Source organism: Ipomoea nil, unplaced genomic scaffold, assembly GCF_001879475.1.
Source record: "Ipomoea nil cultivar Tokyo-kokei standard unplaced genomic scaffold, Asagao_1.1 scaffold2975, whole genome shotgun sequence".
Taxonomy (NCBI): domain Eukaryota; kingdom Viridiplantae; phylum Streptophyta; class Magnoliopsida; order Solanales; family Convolvulaceae; genus Ipomoea; species Ipomoea nil.
The window spans coordinates 1,405,924-1,433,170 of NW_017619403.1; the positions used below are offsets into that span (position 1 = coordinate 1,405,924).

A 27,247-nucleotide genomic window follows, 5' to 3' on the forward strand; every position below is an offset into this window, starting at 1 on the left:
TTATCCTTCCCAATTAAAACCATTTTCTCTTCCCCTTTATCCGCAACTTTCACCGCAAATATTATTATTATTATTATTATTATTATTATTGAAGAGATTATTGTTATTATTATTATTATTATTATTATTATTATTATTATTAGATTTGCAACAATATTTTGCTACTTCATTATGAGATGTTAGATCATGATTATGCTAATAGTTTTATTTCAAAATGTTAAATTTTAATATATAAACAAACTAATTTAAATTTTATGAAGATGTCCTTTTTAATCTTTTTACATTTATCAGCTTATCAAAAAGTTAATTTTACCAAACACTTTCAATCATAACAGTTAGCTTAACCGCTCTTCAGTTTTCAGCTCCGAGCTTATAGCTTTTCAGCTTTAAGCTCCTAGCTTATAGCTTTTCAGCTAAGTTTGCCAAACAGAACCTTGACATAGTTCAGATGCTTAATTGTATTATTACTACACTTATTCCTTTTCCCAAAAGTTATTTCTTGATAATTTTGAGGAGGCGAATGCAATTATCAATTCTTCTCTTTTTATTATTTTATTTTATTTTTTCATTTCGTATCTCATTTCCTGAATCCCATATTCCGATCCTAGGGTTCTCATTTGGAGTTTCTGAAGTTTTTCCTTCTTTTTCATGGCGGATATTTCAAATTCAAATTTAAATTCAACCTCCAACTCAAATGCAACCCAGGGGGGACCAAGCATTTCAGTTAGCAAGAACAAGCGCGAAGTTGATTTCGATGACTCCGATGAGACTGCCAAGAAGATGAAATCTGACGCCTCGCTTATTAATGAACCGAAAATTGAAGGTAACAGAGAATCTGTTTGCAGTAAAAATGGTTGCACTGATGCAAATGGAAGCAAACAGAGTTTCGAGATTGAAGCCAATGCGGCGGAGGATAAAGGTTCTAGACACACGATGGAGGATGCTTGGGTTGTTCTTCCTGATGCCAGCAATGATACTCCGGGAAAATTAAGGTTTCCTATTATTAACCATTCTATTTTGTTTTGTTTAATGGAGTTTAAGGTCATTTCTATTAGCTCATTGTAGCTAGAATTCAACGAATACTGTAGTTCTGAATCCCATTGATGTGCCTCTCAATATTGCTGCTGGAAAATTGAACTTTAAACAAGGCTTACAACATATCTCGAACATAACAAATCTCAATCCATCTAGTAGTGTTCTGTGCATATATCATAACATAGTGTTTTATTTTTGAGTACTATCGACTCTATTACAAGGTAGTATCTGTTCAATATAACATGGCGTTTTATGCATACCCAATTAGTCTTGGGTATCCAGTAGTAAAACACCATGCTTCTATCCATTAGCAATTTATTGCACTCTAGAATTCAAAGGTTGTCTTTCTTGCCCATTTCTATTCCTTTTTCACAGATGTGCTCATTTTGCAATTTATGATGGCCATGGAGGTCGGTTAGCTGCTGACTATGTCCAGAAGCACTTACATGGGAATGTTCTTTTAGCTGGCTTACCACGTGAGTTGGTGTGTTTTGCTTTGTCTTGTTTGGGTTTAGTCAAGATTAAGTGATGGTTTTTGTTTAGTGTATGTATTTGTGGTTGTGTGTATGTGTAACTCATTTTTCATTTTGTGTGAAACATGCAGCTGGATGTTAAAACGGCCAAAAGAGCAATACTTGAAGGTATGCTTTTAGAGCTATCCTGGCAAGAATTATTTTATTTTATTTCATTATTATTTTTTTTTTATAGTGATAAGTATTCTTGATATTTGAGTTTTATATGTTTTTTTTCCTTATTTTTGACCAATTCAGGGTTTAGAAATACAGATGAGTCTCTTCTCCGGGAAAGTACTGCAGGTATAGTTATTTACTCAAGTATTTTACTCTTACTATTCTTGGCTATTGTTGACACTGGATCGATATTTTTGTTCATTATTGTCAAGGATGAAAATTTTGATCTTTTACTTGTTCTTGTACATTCTTATCAGGGGGTTGGCAAGATGGTGCTACGGCTGTTTGTGTTTGGGTATTAGGACAAACAGTAAGCTCAGAGTTCTTTCTAATAATGTTCAAATAATCTTATTAGCTATGTGTGTTTCCATGACTTTCTAATAATAGTTCATATATTGGAATTTACTTGCTAAATAAATTACAAGATGAGCACTCCTATTATTTGAGTAGGAAAACTTATTTATGCTAAAGGAATCACTCCATATATTTTGTTGGATGAGATGGCTGACCGTTTTCCAACATAGATTGTTTAGTACAAAATTCTAATTGAACAAATTGTAAAGAATGTGGTTGAAGACTTATTCCATTGATTGTTTACTTGTGATCACTGGTCTTTTAGTCAGCAACACATCCTTAGTGGTTTGAGAAATCTACCATGTGCTATGTAGGTTTTTGTTGCTAATATTGGAGATGCGAAGGCAGTCTTAGCAAGGTCATCACAGTCTGATGGTTCAGATGGTTCAACTTCATTAAAGGCCATCGTTTTGACAAGGGAACATAAAGCCATTTATCCTCAAGAACGTGCTCGCATCCAGAAAGTGAGCAATCTGAACATGCCAGTATCTTTATATATTTCTTTTTTCCTTCTGTAACATTCTGCTGTGTAATCATTATTAGAGTTGTGGTTTAACAACATCATGGTTGTTTATAGTTTCTACTTTCTATTTTCAAGTCCTTGGATAGTACGAATATGTGGTAGTTTTCTGATTGCATTTGATAAAAAGAAACTTATAAAGATATTGATACCATATTTAGTTCTAGAATCAGTATCTTGTACTTTTGCATGGTGAATTTCTGATGAAAATCTACTGAACAATTAGCATATCTGGTAAAAATATATTATCTATTGAGAATAGCTAAAATGCAGTAAAGGTGCTAGAAGTTTGAACTTTCCACATTCATTAAATACACAATATATAACTATATAAGCATGATTTTCAAAGGGTGACTCATTTAAGCGTGCATTGAGCTAAGTTCAAGGCACTATTCTGAGCTTGTATAACTAGGTGACTGGTCACTAGTAGTGCCTATTATTTGATATGTGAAGGAAGTGGCCTGATATTTGGTTTAGGCTGATTACATGGTCAATTACTCTCAGCATGCTTCTGATTGTTCTTAGGTACTTTTTCTCTCTCCCTCGGTGATAAAAAGAGAAGCATTACATGGTCCATTACTCTCAGCATGCTTCTAAGTGCTTTTGTGCCATATCATATTTTGGTTGAATGTAAACCCTAGCATTGTCTTGCCAGATCAACACATGTATTGTGTATATAAATATATGACTCTCTGAACATATTTTTTACACAAGGACATGCATACATACCTTTCCTATTTCACTATTTTCAATATTCGTAAACTGTTTTGTTATTGAATCCATCTTCATTGGTACAAGAAGTTATAATGTATTAAGCATTTGAAGAAATGGTTTTATATAGCTGATTCCAGCTATATTGGGATAATGACTTAATTGAGTTCTGTTATCAACTTATTCACTAATTAGCATATGCAATTCTATAGGCTGGTGGATCTGTGAGTTCAAATGGGCGCTTACAAGGCCGACTTGAAGTTTCAAGGGCATTTGGGGATCGGCAGTTTAAAAAGGTTGAATTATTGTTATATACCCTTTGAGTGCTGACATGCTTTGCTTAATTTTTTTTCCAGCTCACAAGCATTTCTCTTATTCTCAAATGAATAAGAGCTCTATTTTCCTTTCCAGAAGAACAATTCCAAGGTGTCTCTGGGAATTAAAAACATCTGTTTGAATTGCTGAATCCTATTATAAGTTGCAGTATCTATCTCAAACTCTCTGAATTGCAGGTCGGTGTTGTTGCAACCCCAGATATCCATTCATTTGACCTTTCTGAAAGAGATCATTTCATTATTCTTGGCTGTGATGGCTTGTGGGGGGTATATTGTGTTTATATCACTCAAAATGCTGTTATAGCATGCAAGATACACTCTTATAAGAATTTTCTGCATAATTTTTACTGTAGTAAACTGATGCATCTCATAAACTTCTAGGTTTTTGGACCAAGTGATGCTGTTCAATTTGTTCAGAAACTACTGAAGGTTTGCAGGGTTCTTGCACTTATTTCAAGTTAAATTTAGACACACATCTAAGCGGTTACAAGTTCTTCTAGTAGCATCTTTCATAACTTTGGCAATTGTTTGACAGGAAGGCTTACCTGTTTCACAAGTGAGCCGCCGCCTTGTGCGTGAGGCAGTCCGTGAACGCCATTGCAAAGATAACTGTACTGCAGTTCTGATTGTTTTCAAGAACGGGTAGAAACTGTCGAACTTTTATGTCAGAACAACCTTCAGGCATTAAGACTCAATTCTCCACTTGAACCCATGATGTGGCTTGGTTGTTTCTCTTATCCTGTTTCAGTGATCGATTCACTTTCCAAGTTGCCCCTATCCATGTAGTATTAAAACCATCTTGTGTGATCAAGTTTCAATGGCAAATGGTTTTGTTTACTTGTATGCTGAAAAGATGTTTGTTTCCCAACTAGGATACCATGTCACAATACATGTTTCTAAGGTCCTATTGTTATATGCTTATGGTTTTGGGTGTGGGTGATTCCTGTTTGTCTGCCTGATTTGCTGACTAAGAGATCATGAAGGTGTAAAAGGCATCTGATTTGATTGTCTAATTTTATTATGGTTTTGATAGATTACCTAATTTGATTTGGGGCAATGGGTCAATCTTTATTCGGATAGTTTTTTGTTTGAAAATTTATGGTTTAGTTTTTATTTTATTTTATTTTTGTTGTGTATGGTTTAGTTTTTTTAATTTAGTTTAGAAGTTCACTTTAGAGTTTAGTTATAATGTTTTGCCGATTAGCGCACTTAGCAGCAATATAATGTATAACCATCAATAATACAAAGTGCACTTAGAGATATTATTAATTGCACCAAATGTGAAAATTAATTATTCTTAGGGTTTACCTTTTAAATTTTATAGTTTAGTTTTTTTTTTTATTTATTTATTTGGTTTAGGTTTATGTTTTTAATTTTTATTTTTTTATTTTTACTTAGGGTTTACATTTAAATTTTATAATTTTTTTTTCAAAATTTGGTTTAAAGATTTTTTTTTTTTAAAGTACTATTCCCTATTACATGTATTATTGACCATTTCATTGAGGTTCAAACTTATAACTTCCTATTTGGAAGAGTTACTTCATGCCACTTGACTATAAGATTTTTTTTTGTTTGTTTTGTTTTGTTTTGTTTTTTTTTTTTTAAATTAGTTTATAAGTTTAAATTTTATGCTTTAATTTTGATTTTAGCTTTTTTGGTTCTATCAAGTATCAATAGATGCACTATCAAGTTTATTTGCATTCTATAGCGTTGAAAGTTGCAATTTATAGTGTTGTTAATTACACTTTAAAGTTTGATTTTTTTACAAAAATAATATTATTTTTTATTTTATTTAGGGAAAATTGCACTTTTGGTCCCTCAATTGTTCCTTAATCTGCAATGTGGTCCCTCACTGTTAATTTTATTCAATTGAGTCCTTCAAATCTTTAAACTGTAGTCAATTTGACCCTCGGATTTCTCTCAAACTAGGGTTAAATCTAAGGACAAAACGGTAATTTCACTTTACCCTCCTTACCACCATTCGTATTTACACGTGAGCAGCAGCAGCGAGCAATCCAGTGAGGTCTGGGTTCCCTCCGGCAGCCTCCTTTTTCGTGAGCTGTGGCGACGACGACGAGAGGTCGGGATAGCGGCTCCTCCCGCGAGAGGTCGGAATAGCGGCTCCTCCGACGAGCTGTGGCTACGACGGTGAGCAAACAACGCAACTGTCCTTCCGGCGACGAACGAGTAGCAGCGAAGATCAGAGACCATAGGTGGTGTAGGCCTCCGATGATCAGGGTCGTGCGATGATGGATCCGATCATCGGCGAAGTTATCCCGATTATCAGGGACGCCGCCGATGGCTCCGAAGAGAATAGAGTAGAAGTACTGGAAACCATCGCTATAGCCGATGCGGCAGGGATGCTACTTCATTGTCGGCACGAAAGATCCGCGGTGGTGAATGTGTTGCGGATACCTGACTGGAGCCTCCTTAATCGGGCGAACAAATTGTGCGAACAAGGTTCTCCTCCCCCTACGCCGGTGATTTCACGCTTGGAGACTGGCGTTCTTCCTACGACGTTGCCTTCCACATCCCAGGTTGTTTGCCAATCAGGTATGCCCATCGTTCCTCCTTCAAACTTTATTCTGGGTTCGACACAGCCGGAGCGAATTCTAGCGACGTTGTCGCTTGAAGGTCGATTGAGGAACTAACACCACCGGCGGAGATGTGCAAGCAGGGGAAGAGAGAGAGCTCTTAATACTCCAGAACAACTTCACCGGGGAAATTCGTGATAACTATGTGAACTGCACAACCCTTAGGCGTTTCCGGGTAAGCAAGAATTCCCTTTCCAGCAAAATTCCGTCCGGAATTTGGCATTTCAAATAATGGATTTGAAGGTTCCATAACTTTGATCTCGGAAGAGCAAAGTCGTTGATTCTTCAAAACAACAAATTGTCAAGCGATTTGCCGTCGAAAGTTTCAAGGGCTTATCCTTCATGAATTTGGGGTAACTAAAGCTAGTGTGAAATTACTAAAATGTCCATGGTTTAACCCTGGTTTGAAAGAAATCTAACCGAAGGGGCAAATTGACTACAATTTAAAGGATTAAAGGACTCAATTGAATGAAATTGACAGTGAGGGACCACATTGCAGATTGGGGAACAATTGAGGGACCAAAAGTGCGATTTTCCCTTTTATTTATATAATTGTTTTTTATCTTTTAGATCTTTCCAAATGAAAGGTTATGATTAGTTCTTAATTCTCTCCTAAGTGCTAAATCTCATAAGAGTGTGCTTATAAATATATATAGAGTAAATTGCAATTTTGATCTTGTGACTATTGAGGTCATGTTAATTGTGAGTTAATATCCAATTTGGTCCCTTGATTATTAAGATTTCATTAATTTGGTCCTCAAATATCAAAGTTGTTGAATTTAATCCCTAATTATGCAATTTTGACCTAAAATGGTCCTTCAATTTCCAAAACTATTAATTTAGGACAAAAGCTATGTTTTTATTTTTTTTTTATTTTTTTTATAAACATATAGTAATAACATTATAAACCTACTATAAATAACTTGGAGGGTGTGGTTGAGTGGGAGTGACTCATCCATCCTTAACCAAAGGTCAATGGTTTGGGAATGGAGCAACCTTAAATCTCCAAGCCAGCTGTCCCACCCAAAAGAGGTGCCTAGCGTCTAAACTAGTTTGATACTTTGAATCTTTGGATGATTGAAGTATTCAAAACTTTTAGTTTATGCATGCATATGATTTTTTACAACATTTTCTTTTTACACTACAAATTCAGAGAAATTTTCTACATATGCATATTCCTTAAAGGTTTGTTCAAAAGTGGCTGAAGAAATTTAAAGAATGGGGAGTTTATCGAATTAATATATTTTTTGTGCTTTATAATCTGTATAGAAACAAAACTACTACTCACATGTATATGCTGCAGTTTTATGATAGAACCACTGTGGGAGTATTGCAAGATCTTAGATTTCCCAACACATATTTATGACAAAGAAGATTATGATTTCTTTGAAGATGTTATTTATTACTGACTTACATTGTTTTGCTTTTTGTATACGCTTATTGAGGTATTTGGCATTTTTTTACCTTTCACGACTCTCTGGATGGACATGTGCCTCAACGTCCTATTAAAAATTTGGAGTCTAACGAGTAATGTGATTCAAATAATGAGGGATCTGTAAAGAGCTCTAAAGGTTGAAATAGTTATTCAAAGATTGATCATCAGTTATAATTCTATATATTTATTTCTATTAGAATTAGTCATTTCTTATATTCATCGTTGTTATGTAATAGGCATTTGTCACTTCTCAATAAGAACGTGGTTCCGATTTTACCACAATAATTCATAATATTTACCTTCAGTATAATTTAACAATTTAATCATTTTTAAATGAGTAAATACCCAAAATGGTCCCTCGACTATAGCTAAATTCACAAATTGGTCCTCGACTTTCAATTTCAACCAATTAAGTCCTTAACTTTGTAATTTTAACACAATTTGGTCCTCTGTCTATTTGACCATTTGTTGACTGTGATTTTTGAGGATATATATGTAATTTCATGGTCCATCGTCGGTTTTTTAAGGTTCTGGTTGCATTTCCAGATCGCACTGTTACATTTGAATCTACTGCCGAAAGTAGTCTACCAAATCCGGTCGCCTTTCTTCATCCTCCCTTTGGATTCAATGTAGTTGAGTTCGTACCAGAGCGAAGACGACGACGTGTTTCCGAACCAGTGCAACGTCATCCTGGAGGCCTCCACGTGCTCCGACAAGAGCTGAAGGTTCTTATGGAGATCGTTGATCACGGTCAACAAACGGTCAAATAGATGGATGATCAAATCGTGTCAAAATTACAAAGTTAAGAACTTAATTGGTTGAAATTGAAAGTCGAGGACCAATTTGTGAATTTAGCTATAGTCGAGGGACCATTTTGAGTATTTACTCTTTTTAAATTATACAATTTCTAATTTATTATATATATATATATATATATATATATATATATATAATAATAATAATAATAATAATAATAATTTAATAAAGCTTATTTTGTCTATTGGACAATGAAAAAACTCATAATAAATAATGCTTATTTAATATTTCCCAATTTAATTTTCACTAACGTAATTGCTTTGAAGAAAAAAGAATACATAAATACATAATATAATAAAATGAAAATGCAATTAATATTTCCTGAAACGGATAATCAGCTAGAAAATATATTTAGAGAAAGAAGTACGTCACTACTGGAAATTATGGAATTTCTGACCACCTGAAAGTGATTTTAAATCGAATCTAAAGTAAAAAGTGGTCGGAAATAGCTATAAAGGTTTTTCCGGACGCCAAAAGTGGTCAGAACAATGCTTTTGACATGATTTTTGATCATTTTCAGGTGGTCGGAAATTGGATAATTTTCAGCAGTGCGTATAGTATGCATGCGCCGATTTATATGGCTTTAAATTAAAAGCCTTGATATCAGCTAATCTCGCGAATCCATTGATTTACAAGGTGAGCTTTACTCACAATGTACATTCAATGATTCAGATATCGACTACAATTTTTTCGTAAATTAAAGTATATTATATAATTTTGACTTAATTATTTTAGTTGCACCCATGATAGATGTTGCTTGGCTGTTTCGCTTCTCCCGCCCTTAGCTTGGAAAACACGACGTATACTATTTTCCTCATTGCGCTTATCCATATAGCCTTAAGACCACCGTCTTGTGTAACCAAAGTTTCAAAAGCAAATGATTTTGTTTACTTGAATTGTATGCTGAGAAGATAGATGTTTAATTTGTTTCCCAACTTGGAAATCATGTCACAATACATGTTTCTAAGGTATTATTGTCTGCATGAGTAGCTCAACTGGTCATAAAGGTGAAATTTTGGAAGAATGACCAGGGATTGAGTCTCACTAGCGACAGTGTGCAACCTCTCAAAGTGAGGGGTCTAGCCTCTGTGGTTTATGTTCAGTTGAGTCACCATGATTTACATCCTCCCAATGCTCTGTCGGGGTGTGGGGGATCCTTAGGGTTGGAGTTTAACCTTTTGAAAGAATGTTTCTAAGGTATTATTGTTATATGCTTATGGTTTTGGTTGATTCCTGTTTGTCTCGTAAACTTGTCTGCATGATTTGCATGACCAAGAGAATGAGAGATCATGAATGCATAGAAGACATTTATTAGGATATGATGTTGATAAATTACCTAACTTGATTTGAGGTCACGGGTCAATCTCTGCCTGGAGAATTTTTGTTAGGTACTTAGTCTTATTTTTGTATACTGATGAAACAGTTCTTTGTTGCATGAATATATTCATTTTTGAGTGTGTATGTATAGCATTTAATATTCAATTATACTAGCTTAGAAGATTAAACATCTTAATATAAATGTTTTGTACTTTGTGGCAATATACAATTATGCTATTCGATCATTAAACATAATACTTTCTTTGATTTGACTTTGTTGATTCGGCTATTAGTGATAATTTTAATGTTTAAATTTAATTCAGTACAATGTAGAATATGTATGTAGAGTTGCATTCAAATGAGAACCATCATTAATGTGAGAATATGAGGATTAATCTTGTGCTTTTTTTTTTTTTTTTTTTAAAATTTGAATGGTCCAAATTTGAATTCTTAATATGACATAGATTGATTTTTTTTTTATTTTTTATTTTTGTTAAAATGGGGATAGCAGTGTCTTTTTATATATTTTTTTAAGTGTAAACCCTTGTCCAAATTTGTTTCCTATTTTCTTGGATCATCACGCGAATTGGAGTCGCAATTTCTTCATGATCGAGTATTCTTCCATGGAAAGCGATTAGTATTTTTTATTTTTTTTAAGATAGCTCTTTTGAGTATAATATTGCCTATATTTGGATGTTGGTTTATATGTACACATGTCTAGTTAGTACAGTTGTACATTCGGCCATTCGGGTGTGCGGGTTGTGCAACTCATCAGTATTGTAAGTTGTGCATTATAGACTGGTGAGATGTGCATTAGCGCACTTAGTGCAGTGTATCGTATGACATTGGAATGTTCATCGTAGGAGATTTTTGGCGGTATTTGAATACACAACCAGAGAGTTATCGATGCACGACATTCGGTGTAGGAATGCATGATATTCTATATAGGAATGCACAACTTCTAATAATAATGATTTACCGCTAATCGTGTATTTTCTAATATTTTAAAGGGATTTGTTTTCTTAATCTATGTGATTTGTTCTTTTTAATCTCAGTCGTGCATCATTCTAATTTAATGGTCTAAATTAGTCCTTACGTTCTCACATTAAGGGTGGTTCTCATGGGAGGGCGACTATATATATATATATATATATATATATATATATATATATATATATATATATATATATATATATATATATATACACACACACACACATACACACACATATATTGGTTCAAACGTGGACAGTGTAACCCTTGCAGCCGGTGTGAATTCACCATTAGGTATGCATAAATGCACCACCCAGTGTTCGAAAATGCACCACACCTAATCACACCTAATGGTGCATTTCTGAATACCTTGTAGTGCATTTTTGAATACTTTGTGGTGCATTTTTGAGTACCTAATGGTAAGTGACCGCACGGTGCGGACAGTGTGCTCAGGTGCAGACGTGGGGTGGAGATGAGAGCCATTGATCTTGCCAAGATCAACGTCTAGGATTAACGCGGTGGCAATTTGGTCTTTTTGCATTTAGGTCAAATTTAATTAAAGTGTGTCAGTTTTTGAAACTTAAGATGCGTCGGTCTAAAGTTTTAGGTGCGTGATTTTCCTTCTTAAGGTGTAACAAGATATGGGTGGTATGCGTGTTACCATTTTTGTATGCATAGTGAGCTTTTTGTTGTTGTGCTCAAATTATTGGGTAATGGGTAGAGGAATAAAGGTGAAATTACTAGGGGATGTGTGGCAGTAGTTTGAATTGCAGTAGCTTTAAGATGTGTGTGCATTATTAGGTGAAATCATCCCTGTAGAAATAGAGATATTCATCCACAAATCAACTTCAATCCCAAATAAATAAATAAACAAGGGGAAGAAGTTTCATATTCCTCCAATGAATTCAGCTTTAATCTTGTAACACAGTTTGTGATTCAAATTTTTTTTAGCATTGTTAGGAAAGTTGTTTCTATGTCTGACTGTAAAAAATGTCTTATCATTCTATCGATCTTTATTGTAATTGTTTCAACTTATGATTAATGAACTAGCTCTTTATTTTCAAAAAAGAATGAATCATTTACATTTCTGTGTGGATCATAATAAGGGGAAGAAAAAGAAATCATTCCAAATAGGATGAAGTATAAGAAATTACCATTAGGACCCTATTTTTAACAATCAACTAACAGAATTTTTAACAAATAATTAAATTGTGTAAAATCATCAAAGTCGATGACTAAATTGAACACAAAAAGTCATTTCAAACTAAATTGAGTAAAACCACTATAATCGAGAACTATATTAACTCATTCTTAAATTGAGCATTCATTCCCATTCTTAAATTGAGCACATCTTACATTGAACATTGTAGTTCTACATAGGGTATTACATTCCAACACTATTAAGCTAAAATAAGCTTTTAAACCCCAACACTATTAGCCTTGAACTCCCAACTAACAAACACTAACATTGTTACAAAAACAAATACAATAAACACAACTCTACACAAACACTTTATTTTTATTTTCACACTGGAATTAGATGCCTTAATACTGCCAATAATGTCTCTAATCTTTGCTTTTAGGACTTCAATTTCTTCCTCATTCCGGTTTATTCTTCTTAGCAACCCAGGAATAATAATCTTGGATCTTGAACACATTGGAGGGTCAAACCATCTCACAAATCCACAACCACCAACACCCCTCCCCTGTATTAAAAAAAAAAAAAAAAAAAAAAAAAAAAAAAAAAAGTATACCCAAAAAAAAAAATCAGTATACCAAAAAAAAAAAATCAATATACCCAAAAAAAAAAAAAAAATTCAGTATTATTCACTTGATTATCATATGCACAATCTCAATACCTTTTTCCTAGGTTTTGATCCGTCCATGATGTCCGTACCTTCAATCTTTGACCACAATGACAATACGATATAGATTTTTCCTCACCATAGTAAACCCTTGAACGACAATAACTCTCCTCGATGTTGGCAAACGTACCTTGCGTAGCTGCAAAACCGTTGTTGGAGGCGTGACTGTTGTGCGTGATTCAGAGAGGTAGAGAAACCAATGCGTGAGTGTTGTGCGTGAATCTTGGATTAAAATAGGGTTAATCAATTAAATAAGATAAGAAGTGGGTCTTCTCATGCGAAATTCCAGACTTCTAACGCCTGACCGAACGGAGGACCAAAATGGGTAACATTTTCAACGTCGAGGACTTAATTGGACAAGAAAAATTGTCGAGGACCAAATTGATAATTTCGCAATAATTGAAGGACTATTTCGGTAATAAACTCATTTCTTTAGTTAGTAATTAAACATTTGGTTTATGTTATGTAACTTTATATTTTTGCTAAGCACCTTGTGCTTAGATGGCATATAGTGACCTATCCCACGTGGGAGGTCATGTGATTGAGTCTCAATGAAAACCGTACATACTACAATGTAATAGAGTTAGTAATATTCAAAAAAAAAAAATTAATTTTACATTTTTAATAAGGAAAATCACATTTTTGATTTTCCATTCATTCTTTCTAACTTTCACCTCTATGACCAGTTGAGCTACCCATGTGGATATTGATTTTTCATTCATGAGTTATAAACATAGTATCTTTCTTTCAAGTTTTAATAACATGATCTTTTAATTATTAAACAAGTTATAAATTTACTCACTCAACTAATCGGAGGTATTAAATCTGTTTGTATTTTATTTGTATTCAACCTTATATACAAACAGAATTTGATGTCTCAAATAATTGAGAAATCAAATAATATAATTCCCTTTTAAAATATTTTGCATGTCAAATTAGGTCCAATTATTTTTTAAATCACATAATATAATTATCATAAAATATTAAAATATAATATTAAGAAAGAAGAGTTTCTTGTTTTTCAAAAAAAAAAAAAAAAAGTTTCATGCACTCAAAGACAGTTGCAGTCTCAATTATTCATGAACTTGGTTTTCTCTACTTGGATTGGTCGCCTATATAATCTATATTTTACAGAAATCACAATGTGGAAACAGTTAGAATATTCCACCATAGCCTAAAAAACAAGAGGATTCACCTAATCTGATAAAGCACCAATAAATATGGATAACATGGGGCTGTCCCCAAGAATCTTAATTTTCTCAGAAAAAAACAACTATGTTTTGTTTGTGGTTTGAGAAGAAAATTTCTCCCCACTGGGCTATGGCTAATCAAATTTTATTACAAAAAGATTCTGCTGAGGATTCATTATCATTCAATCAATAAAACCAAAGTCATATTAAGAAACTTTGAACAATGATCATGATCCAGAAAGAGAGAGAGAATCCATAATGAATGAAAAGGAAAGAAATGACATCTATCATAACTAACTGGCCAACATGCATAACCATAACTTTGTCTCCCCACCAAAGTCCAAGCTCCTAGTCAACAATGTATCATGGAGGATGATTACTTGGACATGCATACTAATCACTTGCATTATAGGGAGATTGCATATTTGCATGCATAAGATAATATAAAATAATAGATGTATATCGTGGATATGTTTTTAGTTGAAGTAAAACATATTACTTTACATATAGTACCAATTACCAAAATAAATCAGCTTGGTTATTGTGAGTGGTTGTACACTCTCATCCCTTAAGAAAGGTCGGGAGTTTGAACCCCATCTCGTATGGTAAAACCAATCTGGTCAGCACTTTGTCCCTTAATTGAGCTGGACCAGTACAAATGGGGAGTAGTCTGAGCATGGTACAGGCTTAAAGGTGCCTCCTACAGTTAGGGCCTCAGGACACCTCATGGCCTGACCAAAATAAATAAATAAACTTTCAATCGTTATACCGTGGACCCTGGTCCTATACGATGTCGTTTAGAATTTTAATTTTGATAGCGATCATTTATTGGTAAGTTCACGTTATAGGTTTTTTTTAATATATATAACTGTAAAATATGTGTATGTGTCTTATGTTATGCGTTTCTATGTCTCATGTTATGCAATTCGGTACCTTAAACGTATGGATTCTGTACCTGAAATAAAATAAATATAACATGCGTTTTTGTGTTTTGTGTCATGCGTTTTTGTGTCTTATGTTATGCAATTATGTACCTTAAGAATATTGATGATTATGTACATGAACTAAAGTAAATATAAAACATCTGTATGTGTCTTGTGTTATGCGTTCATGTGTCTCATGTTATGAGATTCTGTACCTTAACAGGGCGTTTGGTTGGAGTGGGGGAATTATGTGGGAAAGGAATTGTAATTCCATGGGAGTTGAATTACTGGGAATAAAGTGGGAATTTAAATTCCAGTGTTTGGTTGACAAGAATAGAATTACTGGGAATTTCAATTCCAATGTTTGGTATACATGGGAATTGGAAGGGAATAAGTAGTATAAAGTCCAAAATGTCCATTGTTGTTGTCAAGCATTAATTTTAGTCAAAAAATGGAGGGATAATTTTGACTCATCACTATTTTTTTTTCTTCCTTAAATCCCAGGAATTAAAATACCAGGGGGGACATGGGATTTTAATTCCATGAAAATGGGGGAATTGCAATTCCATAGAATTGCAATTCCCTCCAACCAAACTACGGAATTTAATGGCCTTTGGAATTAGGTGGGAATTAAGTGGGAATGGAATTTAAAATCCCTCCAACCAAACGCCCTGTAAGCGTATGAATTTTGCACCTGAAATAGATTAGTAATTCTGTAACACACAACATATTGTGCATCTTATTTTACGAATTTATGTCTTGTATTATGAAATTTATGTGCTTATAGGACATAAACTATCTACATATATCATTTTTGAGAATACAAGTAAATATATAAAATGTGTATGTGTGTTGTAAATTTTTGTGTCTCGTCTTATTAGATTTTGTACCTTAGGAGTATTGATTCTATATCTAGAATAAATTAAAATATGTGTTGAAACATGAAAAATAAAAAACTACAAAATCTGTTAAAGCTTAAATATCAAAACTACGTCGTTTTGATCTAGGTTCCACCACAATATAAATTGCGGTAAACTTTTGGATTTGAATGTCAATCGGACTTAAGAGTAATCAAAATATTTAAATGTGTCCTATTAATTTAGAACTGATCCTAAAGAAACATGATCTGCGTAATAATTCAATTTGGATCTTCTTTTATATAATTGTAAATATAAATAAAGAATATAATGTTTATTAAAAACTTTTGTCAAAATACGTAATATTCAACAAAGAAAATATACCATTCAAAATTCCACATCAAAAGTAATATTGTCCTAAATACAAAATCATCCATCAAACTTTTGATCACATTTAGTAATTGTTAAAATGTGAACCTCTAAAAACTAAAGATCTTATATATGTTGTTTCTCGTCTTGCACATGTTAGGACCAACCCTAAATTATGAACTTGTCCCACAATAGTTCAAGATTTTAGTTTAAGATAAAACATCTTTCAAGAAACAAATGTATAAAAATAAAATACTCTCTTTTTTTTTCTCATTGAGTTTGGAAACAAAATATTTCTCATTTTCGTTTTGAATGGCTGCTAATTCTATTATAATGTAGTCTCCGTTCATATACACTTTCTCAACCTACTGAAACATAAAGAACCAATAACGCCTCCATTGAGGCTCAAACTCACAACCTTCCAAATGGAAGTCCAACCCGGGTACCATTAGACCACATAGTCTTGGTATTTTTGTTTTTAGTTTATTCTACTTTTGATCTTCAATTCAAATTTGAGTTGTATTTTAATTTGGATTAATATTTAATGCACTGGCGGCTGGAGCTGTATAATATCTATGTACTGGCGGTTAACCACAAAATGACACGTCATTAAAAAGCAATTACAAAATTAAGGAAGCCTTTTTTGTAAATAAATCATAACATTTAACTAAATATATTTTAACTAAAATTAAACATATTTATTTAAAGTAACCTTTTTGTAACGCAACCACTAAAACTTTCACTGTATTGCAATTCCCACAAAGGCCAAAGCTTCATGGGGTATTGGGGTTATAGAAATTAACGAAGTGTATTGAAATATTATTTGATCGAATTCCTAAAAAGGTGCACTGTATTGCTCTTGAATGATGTGTTACTTTGTAGTTAATCGCCGGTGTATAGGTTCTATACACCGTCGGTGCATTAAATATTAATCCTTTTAATTCTCGTTCTCAAACTTTAAAAAACTTCACTTTTAGGTGTGTTTGGTTCGTATAGGAATAGGAATCAAATACTTGGTAATAGTAATGAATTTTGGTAAAAATTATTTTGCATGTTTGGTAGTATGGTGGAATTTGAATGATTACCAATAATGATGTTTGATTGTGTATGACCCTATAATCAGTGTTGCAAAAATCCCTTCTAGGCGCTAGGCGCCGGCCGACCGCCTAGCGTATCACCATAATTCGTGGTCTAGGCGGCCTACCCACCGCATAGGCCGCTTAGGCGCTGACCTCTTAGGCCTCCTAGGCACCGACTAGGCCGCCTAGTCAGCCAATGCTATTGTTCTTATTCTTTTAAAATAGGGAAAATGGCACTTTTTCCCCCTGAGTTATATACCTATAGCAATTTTTTCCCCCTAAATTATTGAAGTGGCTGTTTTCCCCCCTGAAATGTTAAATGAACATATTTATCCTTAAACTAAATATTTAATTTATTTTTTTTCTCCAACAAATTATGACCATAATTTGGTTCAAACCAAACAAACACTATAGCAACCAAACCGAAATATTCCAATTACAATTTAGAATCGAAATCCGATATTTAGAGTTTATTAAAATCGTGAACCAGAACGGGCGGTTTATGTTCCGAACTGAAAAAATAAAATACATATATTGTTGAATTTATCCTATTTTAAAAATAAAATACATATATTGTTGAATTTATACTATTTATACTATTTCAAAATTGCGAATCGGATCCAGAACCGCCGGTTCACGGTTCAAGATTCAATTTTTTGATACATAATTTTAATAAATTGACATTTAAATATTGGATTCTAGATCTGAATTATAACCGAAAACTATTAATTCGATTGCTATAGTATCCGGTTCAATTCAAACCGAACTGTGGTCATCCCTACGTATACGCAATAATTTGTTGGAGAAGTAAAATAAATAAAATATTTACTTTAAGGGTATAAATGTCAATTGAATATATCAGGGGGGAAAAAGCACCACTTTTAGAATAACTGAGGGGGCTAATGCGCTTACCTAAATAATTGAGGGGGAAAAAATGCTATAAGTATATAACTCAGGGTAAAAAGTGCCATTTTCCCTTTAAAATATGTTATTTCACTCAAAATGACATCATTTTGAGTAAAATAATCCTAAATTGTTCAAAGTCTAACAGCTCGTTTGGTTCGCTGGAAAATATTTGAAGGGAAATGGAATTGAAATTCCATGAAAAATAAATTCCAAGAAAACAGATTCCAGTGTTTGGTTGGTGGAAAAGAAATTACTAGGAATATGAATTCCATTGTTTGGTTGAGTTTGGAAGGGTAAGGAATAATGAGTATAATGACAAATATAACCCTACACAATAATAATAATAATAATAATAATAATAAGAGTAATTAATAAAGAATGATGAGGGTAAAATTGTCATATTAGTTTTCCATGGAAAATGTTTTCCATGGAAAACAAAATACCTAGCATAAGCTAGGAATTTGTTTTCCTTATTCTTAAGGAAAACTTTTTCCAATGGAAAAAGTTTTCCATCCAACCAAACAACATAAAACATCATTTTCCTTCACTTTTAGGAAAACATTTTCCATGGAAAATGTTTTCCATCCAACCAAACACCCCCTAAATATTTTTTAGATTAATATTTAATATTATAGTATTAACTATTAAAGTATTATATAGTTTATAATTATTACTCTTAAAAATTAAAACAAAATTCAAACATATCTTCAAAAATAAAATAAAATAAATACACGGACACCTAGGCGCCGATTAATTGCCGCCTAAGCGCCCTCGGATGCCCGAGGAGCACCTAGCGATTTTTTTTTACCATGCCTATAATGGAAATAAATGTGTTAAAAATACCCCAAAAAAAAAAAAAAAACACACACACACACACACAAAACAAATCAAGGTAATTGATCTTAGTCTAAAATACCGTCCAAATCTAACCACATCAAAGTTAACAACCTCCATTTGTAGAGTTTCATTTTTTATAAGAAAATTTAAAATATATATTCAAGTTCATTTATTTTTAAATTTATAAAATATGAAGCTATTTTGTGAATTGATTGACTTCTTCATTTAAAAAATAATAATAATAAAATACTAGTGCAAGTGATATGTAACAGTGATATTAATTGGACAATGATAGACGCCAAGTCAGTTGAGATTCATCCGAATTTTTTTTTTTAAATCGTTTAATTATTTTTTTTTAACGGTTAATTATTTTTTTTTAAAAAAAATCGTTTAATTATTTTTTTAAAAAAAAAACTAAAAATGAAATGAAATTATGGCCTAGCAACTTCTGGAGACAAAAAAAAACAAAAACAAAAAAAAAAAACAAAAACAAAAACAAAAAAAAAAACAAAACAAAACAAAAAAAAAAAAAAAACAAAAACAAAAACAAAACCAAACCAAACCAAACCAAAAAAACACCATGGTGGCTACTTGAAATTAAGTAAACCATAATTAAAATGTTAAAATTGAATATATAAAATGTAGTGTCCTTTTTATATTAACTCATATGAGAAAATAAAAAGATAGATTTAATTACAAAATAATTTTTAAATATATTTGAGAACTAAAAATTTAATTTGAGGAATGAAAATAAAATTTTACCAATCAAGTGTTTAATGTTCTAATTTCTTTTTGAGTAAAAAAGAACAGCAATTATAATAGTTCATTTTAAACGAAAATTTTAAGGTATGTGACAGAATAAGTGCAGTTTTGTTTTGTTTTGTTTTTGTTTTTGTTTTTTTTTTGTTTTTGTTTTTTTGTTTTTTTTTTTTGTTTTTTTTTGTTTTTTTGTTTTTTTTTTTTTTTTGTTTCTGTATTCAATTTTACTAAAACCTAGAGAATTTAATTACACCATAGATAATAAATTATAACACAATGAGATTATGAGATTATTGGGTCTCATCATAGATCCCAAATGATTGCATTGCATATGCTTCTGAGGCTGTTTTCCCCACAATTATGAATTAAAAACAGCTCTGTACACATTTTTCAAATGGCAACTTTGTGTGTGAGACTATATATATATATGTGTGTGTGTGTCCAAGCAAACAATATAGTACATATGTACTAGAGGATCTAACATCAAAAGTCCAGTAACAAAAATAAAATACACATCAAAGATATGGAGCCAAAAGGAGTTGTTGTACCTGGGAAAATCAAACTTGTTCTTGCCTCGCTTGCTCTGCAACTCTGCTATGCCGGATTTCATATTGTCTCGAGGCTTGCACTCAATATTGGTGTCAGCAAAATCGTCTATCCTGTATACAGAAACATCATCGCCTTGCTTTTGTTAGGACCCTTTGCTTATTTCATAGAAAAGTGAGTGTCTTTCTTCCATTTCTCCCACTCAATGTTTTCTAGGTTTCTCCTTGTCTTGGGTAACAACTAACGATGTTTTTCACTTACCCGGTTTTTTAACAGGAAGGAAAGACCCCCGCTAACGTTCTCCTTATTGGTTCAGTTTTTCCTCCTGGCATTAATAGGGTAAAGAATCTGATTACAGGGTTTCATGTTTTCATTTTTCTGTTCCTTAAACTCTGCTAAAGGCTTCCTAACTAACTTATGAGCTTCACTATCCAGAATCACGGCAAACCAAGGATTCTACATCTTGGGTTTGTACTATGCATCCCCAACCTTTGCATCCACGATGCAGAATTCAGTTCCCGCAATCACTTTTATCATGGCTTCTGCTCTAAGGTATATTGCGTTTCTTAAGGACAGAACTACCCCCTGCCCAACCTCTATCCCACTTTATCCTCTCTCTCAAATTATGTAAATGGGGATTAGTCTGAGTATGGTACGGGCTTAAAGGTGCCTCCTACAGTTAGGGCCTGCTCAGGACACCTCATGGTCTGACCAACAAAATTATGTAATTTTGTTGCTCTTTTTTCCTCACAGGCTAGAGCAAGTAAGTTTCTTGAGAAGAGATGGTTTAGCAAAAATTCTCGGGACCATAGCAAGTGTGGGAGGTGCTACCATTATCAGTCTCTACAAAGGCCCTCCTCTGGTAGGAGGAAGTGTTTCCACAGAAGAAACCGGGGCTGCTTCTTCCGAGAAAATGCTCAACTGGACATGGGGTTGTATCTACTTGCTCGGTCATTGCTTATCATGGGCAGGCTGGATGGTTCTTCAGGTATCCCTAAACAGACAGAAATAGCACCAAAATGCTACAAATCATATAAATGAACACAATGATGCATCAGTAATCACAATTGAAGCATGTGCTCCATCTCAACTAAAAGTCTAAGCTGATAGTTGGATTGCACATTAATGGTTATATGCTCAAGACACCCCCTCACATGGGCCCCCTCACGTGTGCCCCTCACGTGTGCGGTGGGTCCCAAGCAACACGTCTGATACCAAATTGAAGCATGTGCTCCATCTCAACTAAAAGCCTAAGCTGATAGTTGGATTGCACATTAATGGTTATATGCTCAACAATCACATAGTAGAAGGGAATATAAATGTATCTGTCATACTATGTTAACTGTAACGCTACATTTTCTAAAATCATTTTAAACCTTGCAGGCTCCTGTGCTAAAGAAGTACCCAGCCAAGCTCTCACTTACCTCATTTACATGCTTCTTTGGATTACTTCAGTTCATAGTCATAGCAGCTTTTGCAGAAAGGGATCTTAAGCACTGGCAAATCCAGTCTGGAGAGGAAATTGTTCTGATTTTATATGCTGTGAGACCTTAAAAACCTCCAAATCATTGATTTTTTGCTTATTTACACTCGCTCTATTTCACAGAAATCACTAATTTTATTAAGTTTTCCTTGTCTAGGGCATTGTGTCTTCTGGGATTGTCATCTCTCTTCAGACATGGTGCATTCAGAAAGGAGGGCCAGTTTTTGTTGCCAGCTTTCAGCCGGTCCAGACAGTATTAGTTGCCGTTATGGCATTTGTCATTATTGGTGATCGGCTATACACCGGAGGGTACGTGAGAATAAAAAGAAAAATGTATAGTACTGAGAACACGTTATATTTGGCTCTGCTAATGATCTATTTCTCCCAATTATCAAACTTTTTTGCAGGATTATTGGTGGGGTTTTCATTGTAGCTGGGCTCTATCTAGTCTTGTGGGGTAAAACTAAGGATAGGAAGATCAATAGCCAAGAAAACGAAGAGACATTGAAGAAACCTCTTCTTGATGGGAACAAGAAAGATGAAGAATGCCCAGTTGGAGCTGACATCCCCTAGGCATGCTGATCAGTTAACAATATTCAGTACAGACATGCATGGTTAGATATAAGACCAGCAGTATCAAAACATGTTAATCTGATTGGACTATAAGATTCCTTTTTTTTTTTTTTTATGGTTTTTTTTTTTCAATAAACTAAATCAAGGTCAACAGTACTGCAAAATCATTGAAGAGAAGCCCCTTTCAGTATTATGAGGTCTGGTTTGGTCGTTTCCAAGGTTAACAGTACTGACCAGTTTGAGCTGGAGAAAGTGTGGCTTTTGACCAGTAAATGGATGGATACTACCTTTTTAATGTAAAATACTACTCTGGAAAGTATATCTGATTTGTATATTTGTCAACCAAAATGCACCAGCCCAACCATTTTCATACCTGCAAGTTAGATATGATTGGAATCTTATGATTTAATCTAGACCTTGCAGTTTGGTGGGTCTAGCTAGAAGGCATAGTCTAATGGACCAATGAATTTGCATATAATCTGATAATGCTAATTGCTAAAGCCAAATCTCACTAGTCAGTACAGAACTAGATATCAGAGAGATGAAAGGAGAAATGAGTAAAAATGTGAAGGTCAAAGAGAATGACAAACCGTACTGTTCTATCCTAGAAAATCTTCAGTAATGCCATCAAATAAGCATAGAATGATACATTGAACGATAAACATTTTAGAGAAAAGAGACTTGTTTCTAGTTTCAGACGCCAGAGATTGATTTAAGGATAACTGGCACACATACTGCATTTCTTAAATGTCAAGATTCAATTATATGGAGAACACAATCAAATACTTAAACCGAAGAATTCAACTAGTAATAGATTCCGTGAAGCACCTACTGTGAGTCTCAATAAAATTAGCTAAGAAGCAACACATTCAAGTTTCGAAGGACACGCAAGTCAAAAACAGAGGATGACAAAAAAGCTTCTCTTTTTCCAACACTTTGTAGTACTATTGATCTACCTGACAGTAACAATGTCATCAATCTTCAAAATCATCCGAACACATTCAGTAGACAATGTAATTGCACTTGTACTCACAAGAAGTGGCTGCACTACATTCTCCTCCAAGATGTTCGTGATCTGCCCCTTCCTCACATTGATCCCAGCATTGATCTCACCCTGTGCATGCCTGTTCCTCAACTCAGTAACAATAGCTATCGGGTTCAATCCAGCATTCTCAGATAATGTATATGGAATAACTTCAAGGGCCTCAGCAAATGATCTGACACAATAACCCTCCATACCCTGTAAGACCTTTGCCCATGCACCCAACTGCCTTGAGAGCTCAATCTCAGGTGCTCCTCCCCCTGCAATCAAGAACCTCTTGTTCACCAAACATCTCACAACACACAATGCATCATGCAAACTCCTCTCAGCCTCATCAATGACCAACTGGTTTGACCCTCGAACCAGGACAGAAGTGGTCCGTCCCATATCCTGAATCCCTGTTATCTTCACAATCTTCCCACCATCTCCAAGTGATACCTCCTCAACTAAATCTGCATAACCCAGTTTCTCTGCCCTGAAATGCTCAATGTTTGCAATGGGCAAACAATTCAAAGTCTTGGTAATGAACTCAATCTCATCCCGCTCAACATCCTTAATGACCAAAATCTTTGCTTTTGCCAAATAATGCAAAGATAAATCAGTCACTGCATCCCTCAAGATACTCTTCTGGATCAACAAAACATTGCACCCAGTGGCCTTAATCTTCTTGATCATCCCCAAAATGTAGTTCCTCTCTTCCTTCAAAATCCTATCCATCTGAGTATAGTCAGAGACCACTATGCTCTGCTCAATATCAGTCTTAGGAGGTGAAATTTGAAACTGAATCACAGCAATCTTAGCTTTCTCAACACGAGTTGGGCCTCCTGCAGCATGACTCACTTTCTTGTCAAAAACCAAACCTGTTACTAGCTCGGTATCATCTACTGTGCCTCCTAATTTCTTCACAATCTTAATATCCCTTAAATCTACAAGGTCTGGTTTTGCAGGGTCAACAACAGAGAGCACGGAATCAACAGCTAACGGAGCTAAAAGAGTTGAGTACTGAGACACTACCTTACTGTTAAGAGCAGTGCTGGCTGATTTAACGAGTGAATCGCGGTCCGAGAGCTCAAGCGGAATAGCCATGGCGGTTAGGATCTCTACTGCCTTTGTAGAAGCCTTGTGCAGAGAATCAGAGACAATTGTAGGATGAATGCCTGCCGAAAGAAGAGTAAGGCACTGCTTAAGGAGAGCGCCGGCAATGACAACGACGGTGGTGGTTCCATCTCCGGCGACAACGTCCTGCGATTTGGAGAGCTCGACGAGGAACTTGGCGGCGGGCTGAAGTACCTCCATCTTGTTTAGAATGGTGGCGCCGTCGTTGGTGATGATTACCTCGCCGTTGGCCGCAGATATCATCTTGTCCATCCCTTTCGGGCCGAGACTCGTGCGTACGGCGTCGGCCACCGCCCGCGCCGCCGCGATGTTCGCCATGCGTATGTCGTCCTTGCGCTTGTTGTCGACGAAGGTCTCGGTTTTCGACGAGGAAGCCGCGGCGCGTGGCGCGGAGACCACTGATGATGCCATTTTGATTGCACGATCCAAACAAATCCTAACTTCAACACTAGATCTACAAGTGATCAGAGTCCTGGTCTGCTGGAAGTGGAAACGAAGCAAAACCCTAAAAAGAGGGAAATGAGAGTTCTAAAAATTGAAAATTGGACTTTGGTTGGGGGGCTTCAAGTTTTCTAAGAATTACTAAAAAGAAGAAACATAAATTGCTTTTCTACCCTCTTATTTTTATAAATATTAAAAATGTTGCTTAACTTTTTACAAATTTGAGGATCTTCCCTTAACTTCCAAGTAGAGATGACCGTGATTCGGTTCAAGTGGAGGATCAAAACCAAATACCGTAATTGTTTAAAAGGTTACAGTTAAGGTTCAAACTTAATACTTAAGGTTAAGGTTAGTGTTCATATTTTTGTGAACCGTATTATATATAATAACGTTACTCTTAAGATATGAATATATGTTGTATGTAGTACTTCATAATACTAGTAGTCTCATAGACTTATAGTATTATGTATGGTGCAAAATTGAGTTGATTCATGCATGCATATTCTTTTGCCTATTGTATGTATCAGCTTGGCTTCGTCCTGAACTAAGGAGGCATTCCGACGAATGCATGCGTGTAGGCAGATCGACGACTACATAAGTTAAAAGACTACGACTACAAAACAAGCCGGAAGCGACTCGCTTCTATTCTCTTTGGGATTGGATATAGATGGGGAATATATAGATCATAGTAGTTCGCTACCTCTTTAACTAACATACGAATATACGATACAATTGAAATTCACGGCATAACTGAAAGTAATGATTGATCAAGCGAGAAGCCTTTGTTAAGCAAGAACTCATGTTTGTCAGCCTACAATGCGAAAAATGCTTTCATTTCACATTTACGATCATTGCTCTGTCCACTTTTTATAAACTAGCGGATTCTCTTTGGCCAAAGCAACCTTCGCATTTCCTGGTGAGATCCCAAGTTTCCAAGTGCGCCCTCTTTGTAACACCCTATGTTACGCTCTTTAAACTCGGATTAATTATTTAATTAATTATGTTAAAAGAATAATTAAAAAGGAATTTAAGTAAGCAGAGACCCTTAATTAATTAGTGTGGTCCACGGTGGACCGTGAACCCTTACCCATATTAGAGCCTTAAAGCCCGATAGGATAAAGAAGTTGGATCCATATTCTAGTTAGGAATCCTAAATCTATATAAAATGAATTAGAAAGCTTTTGAACCCTCTCTCCCTCTTCATTACTCGAAAATTCCCTCCCAAGAATTCAGGCAAAGAATCCCCTATCACCAAGCCTGGTGAAAGATTGATAGGAAGAAGACCTTGAGGAAAGATCCTAGAAGTCGTAAGAAGTTTAATTAAAGCTACCAGGTAGCCCATGTCCTACAAAACCTATTTTTCTTGCTATCTTTTATTGATTGGCTCCGTTGGATGATTGAATGCGTGATTTTGTATGTTTGCCTTTTAGAGCTTGTCTTTAGGATTTATGGTATGAATTTTTGTTATTCTTGATGTTCTTGATGAACTTGTGTGATTGATTGCATGTTCTTGGGTTTATGATTATTTAGAGCTTGTGTTAGGGTTTATATGGTGAATCTTGTTATTCGTAACGTTCTTAGCATTCTTGGGTGGGTTTATGCATGTTCGGGCGTTATTCTAGGTTTATGACTTGTCTCTCTCAAATTGTGATTGGCCCCCCGCACCAACGAATCATGGCTCCGCCCCTTATGGCTGCAACAGCTGTAAGAAATAATGTAGCAAACAATTGTTTTTGATATTTCCAGTTTTCCACGATCTTCCACAGTTGAGGTTGATACGTGATTTGCAATGGTGAGGTTTTCATTATCTTATTTTCTTCTTTTTTTTTTTTTTTCCATTTTGGGTTTTGTTTTGTTTTGTTTGTTTGTTTGTTTATTTTGTTTTTTTTTTTTTTTGATATTTTTCGGTTTTTTAAACAAGAAAAGCAGTTCGTAAGAAAAAGCAAATGTTATATTCTTTTTTTTTTTTTTTGTTTATGTTTGTGGAGAAGATACGGATCTAGAAAGATCGACCGAAAAATAGTAAAGCTCCTTGCTCATCAAGTGGATAATGTTTGGAGAGGGACGGATTATATGTATATGTAAATAGATAGGGAGGGAAGAATGATAGGAATACAGTAAAAAAGCAAAATGAAATTCAAAGCGTTGGGTTTTGTTTTGATTCAATCTTTCCGTCTTTACCGGGTGCATTTTCAGTAATAAGAGAGTAGTTTATCTCTCCCTTAATAATATTACAACTTAATTGTAAAACTCCTACCTAATAATTTTACAGCATGTTTGGTTCACAGAATGAATTTTGAGGTAATAGGAATGATATTCCATAAGGAATTGAATATGCAAGGAATAGAATAGGAATTGTATTCTATTGTTTGGTTCGCGGAAGGAATCGACTTTAGGAATTATATTACAGTGTTTGGTTGATTTAAGGAATATAAATGAAATATGTTTTAAAAGACATAAAT

General features: G+C 34.4%; 3 protein-coding genes across 6 annotated transcripts; 2 read left to right on the forward strand and 1 right to left on the reverse strand.

Annotated features, from left to right (window-relative positions):
• The first annotated feature begins 560 nt into the window (after positions 1-560).
• LOC109163211 (probable protein phosphatase 2C 8) lies at positions 561-4,708 on the forward strand. 4 transcript variants are annotated; one of them, XM_019311976.1, is made up of 11 exons: positions 561-992; positions 1,411-1,519; positions 1,640-1,676; positions 1,806-1,850; positions 1,982-2,034; positions 2,393-2,542; positions 3,522-3,605; positions 3,701-3,735; positions 3,822-3,911; positions 4,026-4,073; positions 4,180-4,288. In XM_019311976.1, exons 1-10 carry the CDS (start codon positions 649-651, stop codon positions 4,069-4,071), a joined length of 993 nt encoding a protein of 330 aa, XP_019167521.1. In that variant the 5' UTR covers positions 561-648; the 3' UTR covers positions 4,072-4,073; positions 4,180-4,288. The 4 variants fall into 4 exon arrangements, 3 of the variants coding, with proteins under 3 accessions (XP_019167521.1, XP_019167520.1, XP_019167522.1); XR_002051219.1 differs by lacking the exon at positions 3,822-3,911 and having other exon boundaries at positions 562-992; positions 3,701-3,821; positions 4,180-4,238; XM_019311975.1 differs by lacking the exon at positions 3,701-3,735 and having other exon boundaries at positions 562-992; positions 4,180-4,708.
• A 15,273-nt stretch (positions 4,709-19,981) lies between these two features.
• Positions 19,982-22,505, forward strand: LOC109163075 (WAT1-related protein At3g18200). Its single transcript, XM_019311795.1, has 7 exons — positions 19,982-20,304; positions 20,407-20,469; positions 20,566-20,682; positions 20,884-21,118; positions 21,514-21,672; positions 21,771-21,922; positions 22,021-22,505. The coding sequence occupies exons 1-7, from the start codon at positions 20,108-20,110 to the stop codon at positions 22,184-22,186; spliced, it is 1,089 nt and encodes a 362-aa protein (XP_019167340.1). The 5' UTR covers positions 19,982-20,107; the 3' UTR covers positions 22,187-22,505.
• A 392-nt stretch (positions 22,506-22,897) lies between these two features.
• LOC109163194 (T-complex protein 1 subunit delta) lies at positions 22,898-24,903 on the reverse strand. The gene has a single exon (XM_019311951.1). The coding sequence runs from the start codon at positions 24,753-24,755 to the stop codon at positions 23,139-23,141; it is 1,617 nt and encodes a 538-aa protein (XP_019167496.1). The 5' UTR covers positions 24,756-24,903; the 3' UTR covers positions 22,898-23,138.
• Positions 24,904-27,247: the final 2,344 nt, after the last annotated feature.

Bases quoted from the DNA above. Each gene is read 5' to 3' on its own strand.
- LOC109163211 (XM_019311975.1), top strand. From the start codon at position 649: ATGGCGGATATTTCAAATTCAAATTTAAATTCAACCTCCAACTCAAAT. The intron at 3,912-4,025 runs GTATATTGTGTT...ATAAACTTCTAG, and splicing joins GCTGTGATGGCTTGTGGGGG to GTTTTTGGACCAAGTGATGC. The intron at 4,074-4,179 runs GTTTGCAGGGTT...ATTGTTTGACAG, and splicing joins TTGTTCAGAAACTACTGAAG to GAAGGCTTACCTGTTTCACA.
- LOC109163075 (XM_019311795.1), top strand. From the start codon at position 20,108: ATGGAGCCAAAAGGAGTTGTTGTACCTGGGAAAATCAAACTTGTTCTT. The intron at 20,470-20,565 runs GTAAAGAATCTG...TTCACTATCCAG, and splicing joins TTCCTCCTGGCATTAATAGG to AATCACGGCAAACCAAGGAT. The intron at 20,683-20,883 runs GTATATTGCGTT...TTTTCCTCACAG, and splicing joins ATCATGGCTTCTGCTCTAAG to GCTAGAGCAAGTAAGTTTCT.
- LOC109163194 (XM_019311951.1), bottom strand. From the start codon at position 24,755: ATGGCATCATCAGTGGTCTCCGCGCCACGCGCCGCGGCTTCCTCGTCG.